The sequence below is a fragment of the Anastrepha ludens genome, chromosome 2, assembly GCF_028408465.1.
Source record: "Anastrepha ludens isolate Willacy chromosome 2, idAnaLude1.1, whole genome shotgun sequence".
Lineage (NCBI taxonomy): Eukaryota > Metazoa > Arthropoda > Insecta > Diptera > Tephritidae > Anastrepha > Anastrepha ludens.
Window position 1 is genome coordinate 123,110,929 of NC_071498.1, and position 20,727 is coordinate 123,131,655.

The 20,727-nt window shown below is 38.6% G+C and overlaps 5 protein-coding genes across 6 annotated transcripts; 4 read left to right on the forward strand and 1 right to left on the reverse strand.

Annotated features, from left to right (window-relative positions):
- Positions 1-3,581: 3,581 nt before the first annotated feature.
- LOC128859319 (sorting nexin-12) lies at positions 3,582-5,663 on the forward strand. The gene is made up of 3 exons (XM_054096262.1): positions 3,582-4,277; positions 4,628-4,723; positions 4,802-5,663. The coding sequence occupies exons 1-3, from the start codon at positions 4,101-4,103 to the stop codon at positions 5,030-5,032; spliced, it is 504 nt and encodes a 167-aa protein (XP_053952237.1). The 5' UTR covers positions 3,582-4,100; the 3' UTR covers positions 5,033-5,663.
- Positions 5,664-6,621: 958 nt separating this feature from the next.
- On the forward strand, positions 6,622-11,998 carry LOC128855251 (CCR4-NOT transcription complex subunit 10). 2 transcript variants are annotated; one of them, XM_054089983.1, is made up of 8 exons: positions 6,622-6,816; positions 6,876-7,035; positions 7,907-8,290; positions 8,374-8,483; positions 8,549-8,870; positions 9,148-9,248; positions 9,310-9,645; positions 11,520-11,998. In XM_054089983.1, the coding sequence occupies exons 1-8, from the start codon at positions 6,710-6,712 to the stop codon at positions 11,827-11,829; spliced, it is 1,830 nt and encodes a 609-aa protein (XP_053945958.1). In that variant the 5' UTR covers positions 6,622-6,709; the 3' UTR covers positions 11,830-11,998. The 2 variants fall into 2 exon arrangements, with proteins under 2 accessions (XP_053945958.1, XP_053945959.1); XM_054089984.1 differs by having other exon boundaries at positions 8,552-8,870.
- Positions 7,061-7,766, reverse strand: LOC128855252 (uncharacterized). Its single transcript, XM_054089985.1, has 2 exons — positions 7,428-7,766; positions 7,061-7,332 (listed from the first exon to the last, which is right to left on the reverse strand). The coding sequence occupies exons 1-2, from the start codon at positions 7,591-7,593 to the stop codon at positions 7,124-7,126; spliced, it is 375 nt and encodes a 124-aa protein (XP_053945960.1). The 5' UTR covers positions 7,594-7,766; the 3' UTR covers positions 7,061-7,123.
- Positions 11,999-12,131: 133 nt separating the features above from the next.
- LOC128859323 (lipase 3-like) lies at positions 12,132-13,584 on the forward strand. Its single transcript, XM_054096274.1, has 3 exons — positions 12,132-12,287; positions 12,364-13,086; positions 13,153-13,584. Exons 1-3 carry the CDS (start codon positions 12,174-12,176, stop codon positions 13,540-13,542), a joined length of 1,227 nt encoding a protein of 408 aa, XP_053952249.1. The 5' UTR covers positions 12,132-12,173; the 3' UTR covers positions 13,543-13,584.
- A 4,605-nt stretch (positions 13,585-18,189) lies between these two features.
- Positions 18,190-19,828, forward strand: LOC128854772 (uncharacterized). Its single transcript, XM_054089151.1, has 2 exons — positions 18,190-19,241; positions 19,627-19,828. The coding sequence occupies exons 1-2, from the start codon at positions 18,190-18,192 to the stop codon at positions 19,826-19,828; spliced, it is 1,254 nt and encodes a 417-aa protein (XP_053945126.1).
- Positions 19,829-20,727: the final 899 nt, after the last annotated feature.

Sequence of the window (20,727 nt, forward strand, 5' to 3'; positions counted from 1 at the left end):
AGGGCTTCGATGTACTGACACTTCCACTAGGTTTAGTTATCCCAGCTTCCGTCGTACTAAAAGAAATCTGGTTTGATCCAGATTTGGGGGTGGAAACTATAGCTTCCTTTGCATTTAGGGACTGCTTGTCCATTGAGGTTTTTTGATTGAAAGACTCCATCTGTTTCTTACGATCACCGTCCACCGTGGCAGACATGGTGATCTTATAAAAAGGAAGGGGAAACATGATGGTCGACCGTGGCAGCGCCCCATACCACGGCAAGGTCATGGTTATACCCCGAGGTGACCCGGTATCGAGGTAGCTCCGTAGAAATACAGTCGGACAGAAAACCCCCTGACTGCAAACCACCCAATAGGCACGGGTCGCATGACACCTTGGGTTAGGGGGGGTGAGGAGAGGAGATGATGGGATGATGAGGGTTAAGGATTAACAGGTGCGTCGGTACGGTGATCTTCATATGGTGATTGGATGGCCACCAATTTTGCCATGAGGCGGGTGGATGGCTAGCCAATCCTCATATGGAGCTTCCCTCTTAGTTCGTGTTGGGTTGGTCCCCATGATATGGGGGTCAAACCAACACTTAAGCCTCATCCCCGCGACAAGGAGACCAACATGATGAGGTAAAATGTGCGTTTGTTTTTTAAATGTGTTATGGGTATGTATCATTTTATTTATGAGGTTTTTGTTAAGAGAAACTCTTTTGTTAAGAGAATGGCCTTTTTCTTATATTTGAGGTTATGTAACAAGGGTATTCTTTTTGTAAAAATGTCGTTATGGTTTCTTCAGAATTTTCTGGTAGGTTTTTGCTTACTTTTACTATGAATACACTTTTTGATGCCGTATGCCCCACTAAAGATTGGGGATCGGAAGAAACGATTACATCTCTATGGTTTTAATTCGCATTCAGTAAGTTCGAACGCTTTTTAAAATGTGTGAAAGATTTTCAATGTTAAGCAGAGTTGAGAGAAGAATATTTAATATTCTTGCTTAACCTTAGAAGGAGCAAAAAATTTAATTTGCCTTCTAAAAATATCGAAATTTATACGAACCAACAAAATTTCATTGGCACTAAAATTTTCTCTGAGTGAGTGTTTTTTAACATTCTTTTGTTTAACAATACAGCTTTTTTTAACTTACAGTTTCGATAGCTTTATATTTATAAAAAGAAACAAACACCAAACTTAAAAATTTTCCATTTTTGGTATAAAAAAGCACTAAATTTATTGCGAAGAGCAAATGGTTGGCGACACTGCACAACTCAGCTAATGTGACGTCACACACTCTCTTGTTTCTATCATTCTTGAGGTTACTGCTATATTCTCACGGCACGTAATTCGCTCTTTAAGTAATCCGGGCTCTTTAAGTAATTCTACGGCTGTAATTCCTTTTTGAAACTTTTCTTCCTGTTCTTGTTCTTTTGCTTAGGAAGGAATGAATAATACAATCTTCACTACAAAATAAATAGTTTTAATAATTCTTTAATAAGCTAACAATAGTAATAGGCCATGGCATGATGTAGAGAATATAGCAGAAGGCGTCTTCCGACAACCGCTATTTTATTTTTGGCGAATGTGGCAATTCAGTAACATTAGTACGGAAAATAAGCAAATCTTTGTGAGCAAATGTTTGCACGTATTTGTGTACGATATATTCCATAATTTTGGCTTTCCACTCAATTTCGTTGATTCTTCTTCTTCTGTTTGTGTGTTTATTTTCTGTATTGACGTCATAACCCTTGGGAAGGCGGAATCTTGTATAATATTCATGAAGCCGTTGTTACGCTGGCGAACATTTGTTTGGCGAACACGAAATGGGCTTTTACTGTTTTGTGTGGGATGGTTATACTGAGCTCGTTGCAGAGTTACAGTGTGCATTATTTTTCTTTATCATTGCTAGTCCCGAAAAGCTTAAAAATGGACAAGCGAATGTACAATATTATTTGCACTAGAATCGTTATAATTAAAGCTATAACACTATTGGAACTTCAAAATTTTTTTCCTCTATAATATTCATTTTTTAATCTTCAATAATTCCTGTGTATGGTAGCACTACGTTTTATATAGGCTTGGCCTACGTTGTGCAGAAGGCAAAGGTTTGGTCAGCATCAAACCGTTAATTGGAACACTGTGCAGAAAGGGCACCCACAAATTTTCGACAGCTAATATCGAGGTGGAGTAAATTTTACAAAAATAAGATCCACAATCGCGTCAGCCTTTTTTATGATATAGTTATAATAATGATTTTTGCGTGCGTAGTGCTGCAATAATCTGTTGCAACCTTTTTCTAATTTCGGCTAAATTTTCCATTACTACCACGATATATTTGAATAGGGGGCTGAGAGGAGGGAGCGTGGCACCACCCACCACGTCCATTAGAAAGAGTAAGGTCACACCTTTATAACTATGAAAGTCCCAACCTCCTAGGGTCCCCAGAAAAAGTTTAAAAATTATGTTTCTTACGACCGTATTTGCATCTTGTCCTGAAATACAGTTGAAGTGAAGTGTATACAGGAATCGTCAACCCAGCAAGCATTTAACTTAGGTTTTATAATTCATACCACTTATAAAAATATTGTTCTATCGTAAAATGTAAACATGGCGCCGCCGAAAATTTAGGCTAAAAAATTGTCCGATTTTGAACTATTTCACTATTCAAAAAAGCTCCGCTGGCTAAAATTTGGGCTAAAAATCGCGCGATTTTTATTCCAAATTTTCAGTATTTGTAATAATTTGTTTTTTGCAATATGTATGTATATTCGAAATCAAAAAAGTGTCCCTATAAATAATAATATAAGAATTGTTCCCTTTTGGTTGCTGGGTTTTTCTTATTTCGCTTTGTTCTTCTCTCTCTCATCATTCGTTTGACAGTTCTCTCCTCACATTTATTCTGCACGGTATTACAAACTTTTACAAGAACATTTGTAAGAATAGAATTTGGAGTATTATTTAATAAAAATAGCCTTAAACAGAATCTACAATCAGTAAACAGTGTTTATAAGTGAACATTGTTACTTTTCTGTGTTTGCATTTAAGTGAAAGTGATGCAAACAAGAAGTATTTTTAAATATTGTTATTAATTCTTAATTGTAATTTATAAAAAGTACTATAAATCAAAAGGCTGATATAGTGACTACATTTGTGTGTTATAATTTTTAAATTCGGTTCACGCACTTAGACATTATAAACAGCTTTATCGTGGTAGCAATGGAAAACCATCCCCTAATTTCTACTAATTGCATACCACAGATGGTCAATTGTGTCATTAAAAAAATTGCTGAATTTTATCCCTTTTTTCATGTTATTAGTTATATATCTCCAAAATCAATATAAACTAGCCAAGATAAATTTTTCAACAAAGCATGTGCAAAGACTCGAAAATAATATAATTAATTCTAATTTGACGAACGGGTAGATAACTTACGCAATCTTATGACACTGTAATCTCGCAAAAGTGAACATAATTTCATAATTAAAATCGGATTAATATATAAAGCGTTGGTGCATAAAAATAAAGAAGTTTATCGAGACTCTTTTCGATAAATGGGAAATTTTCTTAGCTGAGTATGGTAGCACCACAAATGACAACGAAACAAAGGAAAAGTGTAGAGTCAAAACGAAAAAATTTATCACAATTAGCCAGGAAATTACAATCAATCAGATTTAAAAGAAGGAAGTTAATTATATTCCTGCGAATCTCCATAATATATTTGAAAAACTTACATTATTGAATTTATTATTCGTCAGTGATAAATAATTGTGTTAAACATTGAAGCCGCATGAAGGTTTGCTTTGCGCAAAGGAATCCAAGTCATCAGCTTAGCAATTGGCAAAGTTAAAGCAAAGAAGGGGCGGATTACAGCGGCGACAACGAAGAGTGCAAGACAAAATAGTTGAAAATTCTCGAATACCGTAAAACTATTTTCCATTTCGCCAATAGTCCTTTGATTTCATTGTACGCCAATATATCTCGAATTAGACTGAAGTGGAAACATTGTTTTCATGAAATTTTTTGCTACTTGAAGCCTCCAAACGTACATACATAAATTTATTCTCAATCCCTCCAGCATCATAGCTTGCTACTTAGTTTGAAAAAAAAAAAAATGATGGTAGAATCCGATGGAACTGCTGATGCCACTCGTCGCCTCAATGTCAAAAAGCAAACCCTTGATGATGCGTATGCGGTTCCAGCCAATTTCTTGGAAATTGACGTGGTCAATCCTTTAACAACAATGGCAGCAGGCAAGAAACGCTATACGGATTACGAAGTACGAATGCGGGTGAGTAACCTCTACCATTTATTGAGTGCATAGTGATTATTTTTTTCTGAGCGGAAGCTGTCCAGATTAATACCAAAAAATCCACTGTACATAAATCGCGGGGTGTCGCTTAATCGTTCACTGTGTTATGCTTTAAAAATTATGCATCATATCAGTTGTCTTGTGTTTCATGCTGATAATGACTGCATATTAGTCATTACGCATGCAGAATATTTCATTTATCAGCGTAACTTACTCATAATATTTCACTTGGCATTAAGCAGCATTTGCGATTTCCATACACAATCTCACGCGCCTTCAATACAAAATGCACACTCTAATTCAAACGCATGTACTTTTCTATACTTTAGACAAATTTGCCAGTATTCAAAGTAAAGGAATCTAGTGTACGTCGAAGATACAGTGATTTCGAATGGTTAAGGAATGAGTTGGAACGCGATAGCAAGGTGGGAGTTGAACTTCAAAACAATTTCAGTGATCAACATATTTTATAATCTAAATTTTATAACTTTTAATTGTTATAGATAGTCGTTCCGCCCTTACCAGGCAAGGCATGGAAACGCCAGATGCCTTTCCGCGGCGACGAAGGTATATTTGATGAAAATTTCATCGAAGAAAGACGTAAAGGATTAGAAGGGTTCATTAATAAAATCGCTGGACATCCGTTGGCGCAGAATGAACGCTGCTTACACATGTTCTTACAAGAAAATGTGATCGATAAGAACTACGTGCCCGGCAAGATTCGCAACACATAAGAGGCGATAATCTAAGGTACTGAAAGGGACGTGTGGAATGTGTGCCGAAAAAAAAGTGGTTGTTACTGTTACTCAAGTGCACACGTACTGGGAAATCAAGTTGAATGAGAAAAAGTATATACAAATGCGAATATAAATACATATACATATATTGGAGGATTTAACTGCTCAGAAGGGTTTATTTTTTCAAATTTCGGGTTTATACAATATTTAAAATAGATTTAATGTATGAATTGGACGTTATAGATATTCTACTATATGGGTATACATACATACATACATATATTTTCGAATTCCACAACTACTTTAACTTTAATATCGTGCCGAGAAATTATTAAAATATGAACGTAAAATAACAAAGATTACTCAAGGCTTATAAGGTAAAAATGAAGAGTAAAAATTAAGAAGAACAAACTATCTTTATAATTATTATGTATATAAATGTAATACATACCTTATATTTGGAAAACAGTCATTACTTTGACGTTTATGTACTTGCAGATTTATATTAAAATATTTCGTGTTTAGAGAAAGCCTTAGTTATATTTTTACGTTGCGGTCAAAAGTTTTGGAAAGTCGAATGAGTAAATAAATTTCATAGTTGTACTTTTCTTCAACATATTTATCAATAGCTTGAAGCGAAATTTTTTTCAAAAAGCTACAGTTTAGTGTTAATACAGGATCTTTCGGCAAGTAATGATTCGGTTGAAGAATTAGGAGCGGTATAACAGCTTAAAACGTTCGCCATAAATTTTAGGAGGATACTACTACGTGACAGTCTTGGCGGGATGTGCAAATGAGAGGTCCAGGTAAAGTATAAACGACCGTCGTGGAAACGAAGAATGACAGTTGTTGTTGCAGCATAAACATTCCCCATACATATACGGAGATTCACTGCTGAGGTGGCAGTCCTTGATCGGATATAAACCCAGCGGAATGACAGCAAATGCCGACTGAATGACGGTAAATGTCAGCGATTGGAACAAAACCCCTTTGCGGCGAATATTAATGTTCTTTGGAGAATGTTTACATGATTACGTGTTACGTGAAATATTTTTAACAATGAAGTATGAAGGTTCGGATTAGGTGAATTTAATTTTGTCCGACCGTCCCTCTAACACGTCATCTGAATCAAAATTTAAATGTTTATCAAATTGAACAAAAATGCAATTGTCATTTAAGGTGAGTTAGTTGTAAATCTGTATAACATTTCCCATACAATTTGGGAGTTTTGGAGAAGTGAACGTCCTTGATCGCAAAAAAACTGCTTAAGAACTGTTTGCGGAACGCCTTCTTTTTAATGACATAGGTTTTGATATTGCAATGGTAAATAAAGAAGTTTATCAGAAGTGTAATGGGTTATATAAGTATGTAAGTGGAACAACGTCAAGACGCAGTCCGCAAATAGGAGTAGGAGCTTGTCCAAACACTAAAACGGGTATACGCGCCATATATATATTTATATGTATAGTAATATAGAAGTATAAAGTGCTGTTTCAATCAAGTTCCGTTTTTCCTTGCGTTACGTTAATAAGTTGTTGTCTACGTCTCAGAAAATGCAACTCTGTAGCTTTATTATTTTTACACACAGAGATGTTAGGATTCATTGAGGTAGCCACTGTACACAGATTCATGACAAGTGAAATGGAAATCATTGTGCAAATTTAAGGCCGGAAAATGTTGGAAACAAATACTACCGGTGATACGGAGAATAAGTATGAACATAACCAGGATGTGGAGCAAGAATGCAAGTTAATCGAAAAAGCTTACGAGGAGTTCAGTAGGTAAATACTTGTAATTCTCAATTTTCTCACACACAATCTCATTGGAGTTGTTCCTATAGTGGCAAATACGAGCAGTGTCTGGAAACTCTTGACGAGCTTGAAAAATATAATGGAACAAATAATAAATTACAGCATAATCGCGCTGTAACGAAGTTCTATCAGTGTGGCTGTAAGGACCATGTCACACTCTTGGAAGCACTTAAGGAAAATGCTAATAAAGTGAGTAGCTGTTTTAGAGGTTGTTTTATAGGCATAGCTATTATATTACTTGGTTTAAGACTTATTATAACACAAACAAAGAAAACAATTATGGGTTTTGATCCCTGACTTTATTAAGCAGTTCCCGCATTGATGATTCTTCAACGTTTAGCTGATGTTCCTCGTGAATAACTTGTTGGAAGAGCAACTTTCCCCGTTCGGCCTGCTCCTTCAGTGTTTTACCGATACATTTACGTTGATCATCTAACTGTTGCAATGTCTGGCGACATTGACTTAACAATGTTAATGCATCTCCAGCTGAAATTATATACAAAAATAATTTCGCTGTTTTGGTATTTGAGAGTGTAAATATTTCTATCTAGTTTAAAGTTACATATTTTTAATAAAAGCACCTTGTTGCTTTTTATCTTCAGAATCCTGCTCAACTTTTACTTTTAATTCGTTAAATGTGCGCTCAGTACCATCTTTGTAGGAATCGCGTATCATACAAATATAATCGACATGGGATATATACCGACAGTTTTCAGACTCATCCAAATTAGAAAGTGATAAATCCATTTTCTTTAGAAATTAAAAATTCTCTTGTTGCTTTTGATTTTCAAATTAATAACTTCTATACAGCGATCCAAAATGGCGACTTGACAGTGAAGTGAAAAATGCGACGGTTTCCGCTGATGTTTTTACCGTTATAGAATGTCGTATCAAAGTGAAATGCAACTGTCAACAGTATAATAAACTTAGTCAAAATCCAATTAAAATCTTGAACAAGATGAAGTCTTGACATGACACAAATTTATTTATTTTGTAACAAGATCGAATCATGTAGCCTGGAGTGTAAAGGTGTTTTTTAACAGTATTTCTGATTTTTTAGGCAGCTAGTCCAATCGCGCACTATAACATGGCCGTAATATACTATCATCGGCATATGTTTCAAACCGCGATCGAGACGCTTATGCCGCTCGTGAACCAGCTTGACGATCTTGAAGAACAAATAGCAGGACTAGTTAGTACATTTACTTTGCGTTTGCTGCTCGTCACCAATCAATTGCGGAAAGCGGCTGCCTTTTTGGAAATGTTACAATCACCTGAACGCAACTCGTCTCTAAACTTGAACAGAGAAACACTGTTAAGCGAAGAAGCTTCGTCTAGTGAATTGGCGGCTACAAACCACGAAAGTTTTCAACGCGCGTACAAGTTCCTAGCTGTGCAGACATGCGTATTAAATCGTAAACCCATTGTAGTAGCTGAAGATGGGGTATGTGGACAGTACTAAATCAAGTATAAGTACTCGAATTTATTACATTTTCTCCTTTTTTTTTGTTTTTAATATAACTATAGTCAGCAGAATTTTCCGCACTTAAAGCCCATCAATATTACATTATGAAAGACTTTCAAATGGCCGCTAAACAGTTGAAAAAGGTTAACGAAATCGGCGCAATGAGTGAGAAGTAAGTGCAAATTGTTGATAAATAAGTTCCACCTCGTAAATATTTGATGTATCCTCTAACTAAAGTAGCTATATGCTCAATACGTGCATTGCCAACAATATGGGCGTGATACATTTACGGGTACGTCATTATGCGATTGCAGCAAAATTCTTTCAGGACGCTATAGCGTTCGACAAACATATTGCAGCTAATATGCGTAACATTTCACTGTATGAGATGAGTACAGCACGCACTTGTGAAATACTCTACAATTTGGGTATTGCAATGCTGCACTTACGTCGCCCGAAAGAAGCCTATAAATGCTTTCTGGTGCCTCTGAAATCATATCACAGCAATCCGCGTTTATGGTTCCGTATCTCTGAAGCCTGCATAATGGATCATGAAATGGTAAGAAACAAAAATCAAAATTATACAAGTTTTAACGCTCCGTGGGATACATTTTTTAAAACCTTCGGTTGAGCACCCGAGTCTGGTCTTTTTTTGTCTTGTTCGAGGATTCTTTTTTTTTTAAGTTATATCCGTAAATCGATAGAGAATTAAAATTTAGGAAGCTACCTGGAAGCTCAAGCGTTAGCTATAATAGAAATTTATTAAATGTACTTCCCAAGTCGAAAAAGGTTCCGGGTGCCCAACGGAGGCTTAAAAAAATTATCAAAAATTGCAGAAAATGTTGGAGGAGGACAAGAAGCCAATGATTACATCTGTAGCAAATACTGGAGGACGTAAAATGTACTTTTTAAAACCTTCAAGCAGCGTAATTTATGAGTAAGTTACTTTTATAAAGGAATGCATATTATGGAATTTTCCTATTCATCTTTGTATGCAGGCAGGAACAAGTTACTGAGAAATCCGGGCCAACGCTACGCTTTGCTGCAATGGCATTACGTAACGCGCTCACTCTCACTACGTATTATAAAAGCGTATTTGAAATGCCTAAAGAGGATGAATTGCCGACAGAGGCGGAGAAAGAAAATTGGCGTAATGTCAGGGATAACAATTTCTGCAATCCTTCGCGACCGATTTCAAAAACTTCATTTGACAATATGTTATGTGCTATTCATGCGGCATACAGTTATGTCTCACTCTGTTTGGGCGATTACATGTGTGCCTACGAAATGGCACAGGAACTGCTGAATGCTGAAAAACTTTCGGATGCGCATAGGTAAAGAAAAGCTTTAAATTTTTTTTTTTTCATTACAGAGATTTCTTTATAATTGACGATTGACAAGCAGTTATGAGTACTTGGCATGTTGCAAATACTTAGTCTTACCACAAATTCTGTGACAAATTTTAAAATGTTTTTTTTCCTATGCATTATCTACTCATAAATTATGCTCAGTTTCGTGTCAAATTTCGCTTGTTAACATTGAAGTGGCGAGCTAAGAAAAATCGCATTACTGTGATTGCATTACTTAAATGTGGTAACAGTGCAGGTGAGATTGACGAGTTGCTGAAAAAACGTAATATTTCGAGAATGATTGTTTATCGCACGACCAATTGTTTTTCCTAAACGTCTGAAGTGGCAGACAGAAAAAGAAGTGGCCGTCCTCGCGTGGTTCGACCCAGTGTAGCCATAAAATCCGTTCCATAAAGAATTCGCAGGAATCCCCTTGGAAAGCGGAAAATCATGTCTAGAGAAATTAATGAATGATCCAGATCCGTTTTAAGACTAATTAGAGATGATCTCCACATGAAAGCCTTCCGTCGCTCAACTGGTCATCTTTTGACAACGCGCTTGAAGAAAATTAGATTCGACAGATGCAAGCCGCTTCTTCGGTGGCATGCGATTAACGGCCATGAAAATATTATTTTCACAGACAAGAAAATGTTCACAAAAAGTTTTTAATAAGCAAAACGACAAAACGTCCCCTTTCTGTGTTAACCTCGAATCTGCAAAATTATAATTTTCAGTAATACATACGAGAAAATTATGAACATTGTATGTTTTGTTTTACGTAACAGGAGTGCTAAGGAGTGTTTTTCACTAAAAATCTCAATTTCGAAAAAATGAAGTTACGAGGTTAACACATAAAGGGGACGAAACTCTATGCCTAAACTTCTAGAGACGAAAAAAATGTTACTCCAAGGGTTCAGCGTGGCCACCATCCAGCCTCCGAAATGGTTTAGTGGAGAGTGCCTTGTAAAGGCATCCCTTCATTTGTGCGAAAAAGAGGTTTAAGACCGGGGCAAAAGTGTACCAAGAGGATGTCTTAGAAGGCGTGGTGAAGCGGTTGAGTAGTACTCTCTTCAATGGAGAGCGTTGGATCTTCCAGCAAGATTCCGCTCCATCCATCCGCCTAATCGTTTGAAGGCTTTTGCGTAAGCAAATGGTGACCATTTCGATATTTTCATGACTAAATAAAACTAACTTCATTTAAAAAAGTATTATAATTCCATATCTATAACAGACTTAACTTGTAACAGAACTTATGGCAGGGCTAAGTATATGTAAGGCCTCTTCAATTCGCCACTTCTCTGCTCGGCTCCCTTGACGAAAAATTTGCATGTGAAAGCAAAAACAACGTTATCGAGCAAGATTCGCTGCTAGTGAGTTTGGTTATACCTCGTAAAACTGGTCTAACTCACTATTTTACAAACAATTGTAATTTTGGGCAGCTCTATTCCCACTTGCTAACGCTTGGCGAAAAGGAGATGCTTATAATTAGTATTTTTTGCGCTTTATTTTAAATATAAATATAATATTAGTATTAACCCCTTGCCGTGCTTTAACGAGTCTGACTTGTGATGGAAATTTTGGCCCAAACATGAACATGACGAGCCAGGCTCGTGAATAGATCGTCGGGCCAAACGTAAATAGCACGAGCCAGGGTGATTGAATGTTGGTTTCTATCTGTACGCTTCCAGAGTTAGCCACGAGTCTCATAATTGCTGTTTCGTCATCTCGCGCATCAGTCTGATCTGTTTACCACGCGTTGACGCGTAACACTTGGGCGCGAGCTTCGTCGAGCTAAATGGCACGTCAAGGGTTTAATTACTTGCTTGTTGATTTACTAAAATGAATTTTTAATTTTATAGGCTTTTGGCGCATATGTATGCGGGGGAAGCATTAATAATGCTGGATCGATTGAGTGAGGCACGTCCGCATTTTGAGCCCACATTTGTGTCGTCCCTAAATGCATTTGATTTTGAGACGAAAGATTGGCGTGTCAAGTCTTTGGATGCTGCACAGAATGTGGTGCGGTATAATTTGGCTGTGGTGATGGCATTGCAAGGAGATTTCGAATTATCAAGAAATTGTCTGAGTAGCTGTACTCATCCAATTGTGGCTGCTAAAGTTCTATCGCTGAAGACTTATCTCGACATCAAAATGGGGAAAGGTACATAACAGAGTTTTAGGGGGGAGTTTGTTATATATGTATATTGTGTGCTTTATATAGATTTGTTACAATTTGTAATAACATTTTCTGGTAAAGATAAAATTACAAAAACAAAGTTATATTTCCATGGCATTGTGTACAAATAGCGCAATAAAAATAAAAATACAATTAAAAAAATACGTGCTGGTGATTTTGATTGATCAGTTCTATAAAATATAAAATATAAAATATAATTCAAAGCTTAGATAAGCTATCGCAGATGATATTGAGTATGCAATCGGTGAGTTGTTTGTCTATATAAAGCGTAATGCTTGACTAGCACAATTGCATTTATTGCGGTAAGCGCATTAAAATGAATTTGAGTACTGTCATCGTTGTTTCTGGCCTTTTGCTGGCCACGGCAAGCATAACATCAACGCTAACATATGACGAAGAAAGGTTGGCTTTAAAAAATTTTGTCACTTCTGTAAGTACGTGCAGTGCGGAAAATAGGTAGCAAAATGGTAAAAATTTTATCACAATTAATTTCTTAATTTCCACAGGATGAGCGCATTCGTTCACATGGCTATCCAGTCGAATCACACACCGTTGAGACGAGCGATGCTTACCTGTTGACACTCTTCCGCATTCCTTACTCCCACAAATTAAATAACCAGAATGCTTACCGCCCAGCTATTTTGTTGCAACATGGCTTATTCAGCAACTCTGATTGCTGGTTGAGCAGTGGACCCGATAACTCGCTCGGATATTTGCTTGCTGACGCCGGTTTCGATGTTTGGTTGGGAAATGCTCGTGGCAATATCTATTCACGCGGAAATTCGAATATAACTACAAGTAGCCCAAAGTTTTGGAAGTTCAGTTGGCATGAAATTGGCATATACGATATAAGTGCTATGATTGATTATATTCGCGATAATACCGCTCAACAAGCCATACACTATGCCGGCCACTCGCAGGGCACCACAGTGTACCTGGCTCTCATGTCCACCAAGCCACAGTATAATGCCAAGATTAAGACGGCACATCTACTGGCGCCATGTGCATTCTTGGCGAATGGTAGACATGTTATATTCCAACTTTCGCAGCTGATCGGCAAACCCGATGGGCTTTTATACAGTATCTTAGAGAACTCGGAGTTGATGCCTAGAAACGAGTACGTCAATCGCATCGCAGACACGCTGTGCGGTCAACAACCTCTTTTAGGCGAACAATGCAAAGACGTTGTTTTTTGGTTTGCCGCTGATGGATATCGAAACTCAAATCTGGTAGAAGCACATCAAGTTATGCATTTGCAAGTAATACAATAAACAATTTTGTCATTTGTGTTTCAGACTTCTGTGCAAGTGCTACTTAGCAGCCACCCGGGTGGTTCGTCAAGTAACCAGGGTATTCACTATCTACAGCTATATAAATCACATAAATTCCGTCAATATGATTATGGCACCAAAAAGAATCAGCAGATTTACAATCGAGATACGCCACCAGACTATGATTTGAGCAAAATCACTGCGCGTACATATTCGTATTCGAGCGCCAACGATGGACTTTGCGCACCAAGTGATGTTGATACCATGGTGGAGAACATGCCCTATCTTGTTGAGGATTATCGCGTTCCCGATCAGACCTGGAATCACATGGACTTTATTGTAGGTAGACAAATGAAGGAAGTAATCCATGATCGTATTCTGCGAACACTTAAGGCTTTTGAAACGTTTTTGTGACTTAAAGGAAATTTAAAAGATTGAACATTGAATTAAAATGAAAATGGAATGTTTATTTTAGGAATAATTGCTAATTTGGTCGAAAGTGGAGGTAACCCTGAGTCGGTTTCAGTCTTAATTATTGAAAGATTGAATATTTCTACAGAAATTCATCAGGTACTTTATCTCGGAGTATACCTATGTATATATATTACATATATATATAAAGGGTTTTTCAATAAGGGCGAGTAGATGTTGAAATGGAATAAAATGGCGTTTGCTGTGTGGCACGTAGTGCCGTCTTGCTGGAAGCACATGTCGTCTAGGTCCGTATGGTTCAATATGGGCCATAAAAAATTGGAAGGGCCACCACGTCTACCAAAAAATGGGCGTAATGCGCACAACGTTTGCGTTAATGAACACTCATTTTGATAATAAAGTTTTATCATTTGAACGTGCTGTTCAATCGTGTAACTTGCCATGATGATTTGGCATAAACAACTGAATAATAAACAAAAGATTTGACAGATGTCACCAAAACAAAAATTGAAAAACCCTTTATATGGCCGAGCTCCACCTCCTAATTGCGGCGTGCGTTGGTGTTGGTCCACAAATGGAGCGACCTACAGCTCTAAACTGGCTCCGAATGGCAAATGGTTTTTTTTTTTTGAAGAGCTTTTTCATGGCAGAAATACACTCGCTGCCTTTACGTCGTCAGGAGGAATACTTGTACTCACTTAAGGGGATCCGGTGGTCTAGAAATTTCAAAAAATCGATTTTTTGTTTTTTCGATATTTCAAAAGTATAGTATCTTAAGAATATACTGTGAAATTTTCATGTGGAAATTCCCAATATTATAGCTTCTACATCCCATTAAGTAGGCAGAGAACGTCCGCGCGCTCCTGTACCTCAAACTTTAAACTCATTTATCTCGAAACAACTTTTTTCGGCCAGGTGTTATCAAAAAGAAAAAAAAATTGTCTGAAATTTTAATATGTTGTTCACAACATCAATGACTATCGCCCGTACTAGAATTATTATTCCAATTATTTCATATTTTTTTGATTAAAAAAGTAGAAAAAATTCGATTTTTAGAGTGTTAAATTCAAAACCGCGCCATTTTGTTAAATTTTTTGAGGTTCTGGTTCTACCTGGGATTACAGCTCCTTCGTTTTCAATTCGATACCAATTTTTGTTATGGTCCTGTCCAAGACGTCTATCGAAACACACCATGTTGTCGTTGCTGTAGCAGCTTACTAAGCTCTGCGATGTAATCACTGGTCATCTTCGACTAACTCATCTAACGCTAGGCTAGGAAACGTACTGTACGCATGTGAAAAGGTGATTAGTGTCGTGCGGGGTGCCTTCACATGTGGGACATATGTTTAGTATGTCGGGATCGATTCTGGATAAGTAGGGTTTTAACCTGCTACACTAGCCAGATCGCTATAGGGCCAAAAATACTATCGGGGTAGCTGAAGCTCTTCATTTGCAATATGTGGGGGTTGCACTCCGAGGACGGCGTTCAGAGGTTAGGAGTTTAGGAAGATGGTAATTATCTCCCGATAAATGTCATTCAGCATCTGTCTATATACAGTGCGGTCCAGTAGTTGTAAGTTCGTTTTGTCCTTGAAATCGTCAGAATAGTTGAAGAAATGCCTCTTGACGTGCTTGGGAGACGGCTTAGGTTCTAGCAAGTGCCTGCAGGGGTGAAACCTTTGGCCCTTTTCAGGGCTGGCATCGAAATGCACCATTATTGAATCTAATAGTTTTTGCTGTTGTAGCAGTTCACTAGGCTCTGCCAGTGCGGTGTAGTCACCGATCGTCACAGTGTAGTAACTCATCGAACGGTAGACCCAGGAAATGGTGAATAAGCTAATATTCTTCAAAATATTTCTCCAAGCATATGATCGCATTATTGGTGGTCGCCGTAGCCGAATTGTTGGTGCGTAACTACCATTCGGGAGAGCGTGAAACAGCAAAATGAAGAAAAAAAGCTTCCTAATAGCGATCGCTCCTCGGCAGGCAATGGCAAACCTTCGAGTGAATTTCTGCGTGCCAATTATTTATTTATTCTATTATACAAATAGCTGCAAACGGTAAACTATGTTACATACAAATAAAGGGAAAATAGTTTTTCTCTAAATCACTTCAGGAAACGTTTTTTTTACTCCAAATTTATTACAGTCTGAGCGTTTGCTTACATTAAAGTTAGAATTTCGAAGTGGTCGTCGGAGAGAGCAGGGCGTCGTGAGGCATATAATAGCTGAAAATCGGATGGATGAAAAGAAGTGTCTCAACTGGCGTCGAGGAGTTCAACGGTGTATGCGCCTTTATAGCAGCGGCAATTCCTTCAATTTAAGTTCAATTAAGTTATTAAAAAAAGGTTCGGTAAGGTACACCTAGACCTTTCGTTCAGTGGATAAAACATCTATGGTTGGCTCTTAAATATATGACAATGAAATAATATATACATATTCGGCCGCCGTAGCCGAATGGGTTGGTGCGTGACTACCATACGGAATTCACAGAGAGAACGTAGGTTCGAATCTCGGTGAAACACCAAAAACATTTTTCTAATAGCGGTCGCCCCTCGGCAGGCAATGGCAAACCTCCAAGTGTATGACGAAACATTTATCAAATTCATGAAAGATATGTTCAATTTCGATTGTGCATCAGACGTTAATAAGTCAACAACACTAAGAGGCAACATCATCGATTCGCCTTTTTTGAGACACATTACACTCGAAACACCCCCTTTCATTTCTTTTCCTATCATCTTCCTATTCTCAACAGAGAAATGGTTCATTACCATGCACACAGGAAGAAGGCATATGCAAATACAAATATGTGAATTTATATACATATGCGCATATACATACATATATATGCTCACTCAAGTAGGAGCGAGCCAGATGTCGAATGTTATCGAACGCGGAGGCCGATTGTGCTCTTCGTCGTTCGTTCCGCGCTTTCGCTTGCAGTTCAAGCAAGGTAATTACGCATGAGCAAGATAACGACACATTTTTTCGTGCGTGTAGCCGGCTAAATCGAATTATAACACGTTATCACGTCAAAAAAGAATATGAAAATAGAAGCAGCATATTTTTTGACTCCCACAGATATTTTTTTAGTTGCCAAAGTGTCGATTTTTAGCAGAACCATGTTTTTGTCTCCGCTGGCAGCATGACATTCGACAGCATTGAAGAAAGCGGTTTTAATTCATCAGCCAACAAATTTTTTAATACAATTTGCTCGAGGAATCGGAAATTGAATTGGATGCAACAAATTTTTGTATATATTTCCAATTTCGTTAAACAGAGTTCCAAAAAATTTATTGCATTTTCAATTCCTTCCAAAGTATAATTCCACTTAAAAAATACAATTTCTTATATTGGAATTGAAAAAAAAAAAATTGAAATTACTCTAAGGAATTAAAAAAGTAATCAACTGCTTTGCCTTCCAAAAGGGATCATTACGATCAAGCTCTGGTTGTAGACTCTGTATACCAAATTGCTCAGAACGATGAGAGAAGTCGATTTAATCCTGTCTGCCCACCTGTGGGTACGATAACTACAGCAAAAAATTACTCATATGATATTTAAAGGACATCACACACACACATAACGGTAATTTTGAAGCCAGAAAACGTTGTATAACTGTTATAAATAAAGCAAAATTACTCACATTCATGTAAATGATGAACCCAAAAAAGAAAATACGACGCAATTAAAATTTTAGCAAATGGGCGGCGGTACATCCACTTTGGAGTTAATGTGTGGGTCTCTATAACGGCTTAATAAAACTCGTCGAAACTTGGTGCACGCTTTGCTCGCCATCCCATTTAAATCCGGCATAACTGATAAATGATTCGATAAACGCACTCCTCGTGATATTGATACATTTTTTTGGCGTTTTTTCATCATAATTCCATCTGGATTTGATCAGTGAAGCGCCGAATGCCATCTTTTCGTTCAATAATTATTTCTTCGCATGTGACAGTTGTCAAAAACTCCTTCTGTGCCATAAACTGAAAAAAATGCTGCTAAAATCAAAATAGGCGGTCTTAATGTGACATCCAAAAACTATTGTATTTAGATCTCAGTAAAACTTGGTGCATATAATACATTTTTTTTCATACGGAAACGAAACTGGGATCTAAGTAAAAGTTGAATTTTTAAACAATTTAATTCAATTTGAAAAAAAATATATATATAGTGTTGTTGTTTTTGCAGCAGTTCACCGAGCTTTGCCAGCACAACGTAGTCACCGGCCGTCATCGTTTATCTCATCTAACAGTAGGCCCAGGAAACACGTTGTTTCTACGTGGTTGGTCTCCTTGCCGCGGGGATGGGGCTTAAATGAAGGCTAAATTCCTTTTAGGAATTTAACCTGTCATGAACTATGAGGGAAGCTCTGTATGGGGATTGGTCGAACACCCTTACACGATACTGCGTGTGGGATGCTCGTCCAACCACCTATACGGAATCGTGCCGAGGACTGAATGGTGCAGGGAATTAAAACATGTGCATCGCGAACGGAGTTTCCCTCTCGAATACCTGGCCGCCTTCGAGAGTAACTGCGGGGGACCCCATTACTTCCCCTAAATACTCGTGGGTTGTGGAGCTTGACGTAGTCAGGCGAAGCAACTGTAAGAAACAGATGAATATGAACACACAAAAAAACGAACTGAACAAAAAATTTCTGCCGCGCTGCGACACAATACCATCCTTCGAGGAGGATACCCTGCTGGCCTCCAGCCAAGATACGGCTGAGTCAGCAAAGAGTAAGGGAAGTACCAGCCATAGCACACCCTTACTAAGCAAGCAACAACAACAACAAAAAGTTCTACCACAAACCTCGAAAAAGGCGGCGGACGGCACTCAGAGAGAGAGTCAGGCCGCTAGAAAACACAAATCCGAGGGTGCCCTCATGAAGTCTCGCTACACGAAGGCGAGGTTCATTCTAAGCAAGATTGCCAAAAATGAACTCGCTGGAGCGACTGACGAGCGCGACGCGGCCGACAAACTAAAATACCAGCAGGTGGTTAAGGAGTACAAAGATTTCTTATCCAACAAACCTAAAGAGGACAACATGAAAAAAGGCGATGCGATGAAAAGGAACAGGTCACAGGACGTGATCGACCAGGCACCGAAGAGACCTAAGGTGTCCAGCAGCATCGAAGAAACAAAGCAACGACCGTTCAGTGAGGTGGTTAAGGATAACCTCCTATATGCACTGATCGACGAGACCACAAACAGCGGCAAAGTGGTCCTGCAGAAGTGGGGGCAAGTGGAGGCCAAACTATCCAAGCTCGTGTTAGACAAGCATGTGGTTGGAGCACAGGGCGGAACTCTCCCTTCCTTCGATTCTCCAGGAGTACTTCGCGGCTGTAGGGTTATCAAGTGCGACGACGACTGGTCAAGGGTTGTCCTAGAAAGGTGTGTTGCTGAGATCAGCAGCACACTGGAAGGCTTAAAACTTAAGCTTATTCCAGCCAAGGACATCCCCTGCCCTCCTCGCGCTCGCATTTGGCTGCCGGTGATGGACTTGAGCGGTGCAGAAGTGCTGAAGTACCTGAAGTCACACAACCCTGCGGTGCCGATGGACGACTGGGCAATCGTGAAGGCAGAAAAACCGCAAAAGAGCAGCATGCCATTCGTTCTGCAGATTAACGATGAGTGCCTGCCAATACTAAAACAACACGACAACAAAATGCGGTTTGGTCTAAGAAAGGCCAAACTGAAAATTTTCAAAGCAGACAGCAATGAAAATGAGGAAGACCCAGATGAGGCAGACAACAACATACAGCTAGAAAGACTAGAAAAGCTCGACCTAGCTGAAGACAACAATAAATCCGATGCCTAGAGCCATACAGGCGAATCTGCAGCACTCGAAATGTGCTACAGAGAACTTGGATGTCTTCCTCAGGGAAGAGGACATCGACATCGGTTTCATACAGGAGCCCTGGGTCAGAGACAACGAGATTAAGGGGTTCCAAGACAACAAGAGCATCAACATATTCTACAACAAAGCAGACGGTAAGCCACGGTCATGCATAATCACTAAAAAACACTTAAAAGCTTTTCTGTGTTCTAATTTTAGCACTCCCGATTTTACGGTGGTGAAAGTGGAGCTGCAGAAATCGGCGATATACCTGGCATCGGTGTATATGCCACATGAGAAACCGGCGCTGCCAGACGAAGTGGCTCGATTCCTGTCAACATTGAACAGCACGGACAAACTATTGATGGGCTGCGACGCAAACGCCAGAAACGAGCTTTGGGGCAGTTCAGAGACGAATTAAAGAGGTGAGTCACTTTTCGAATTCCTATTAAACACCAACCTAGACATATGTAATGTAGGGACTACCCCAACCTTCACTTTTCCGAGCTCGGCAAATTTTCCAGGCTGGGAAGAGGTCTTAGACATTACCCTATGCACAAATAATAATTCCCAAATAGTCACAAATTGGAGGGCATCCGACAAGAGATTCTTTTCAGACCACAGCTGGATCCTCTTCGATATCAATCTTAAGCTTGAGAAACCTTTCCCATATAGAAATCCCAGAAGAACAAACTGGCATACATTCCGTAGACTGACCCAGTCTAAACTTCAAAACTTAAATAGAACCATAACGTCAAGGGAAGACCTAGATGAGAAAGTAAGAGCTTTCGAAACTTCCCTGACGAAAGGACTTGAAGCCTCATGTCCCGCCACATACGGCAAAACAACCTATCCTACCTGGTGGAATGAAGATCTAAGTAAACTCAGGAAAATGACAAGAGAAATCTTCAATATCTGCTACAAACACAAATACTTCAAACCCTACAAAGACTGCCTTAGGGAATACAAGAAAGCAATCAAAGAGGCTCGGACAGAGGCTTGGAGAGATTTTTGTAGTTCCATAGAATCGACCAAAGATACAGCCAGACTAGGCAAGCTTCTATCCAAGGAACACTCCTGTCCTTCCTTCTTGAAGAAAGACAACGGAGAGTGGACAAAATCATCAGCCGACACACTAGAACATCTGGCAAATACACACTTCCCAGGCAACACAGAATATATTGAGAACAATACTGACAGTGTTCAAACATCCAAACTATCACCCATTATAATCAACCACATCGTATCCCAAGATAGAATACTATGGGCGATAAAACACTTTGAACCATATAAGGCAGCCGGCCCAGATGGGATATTCCC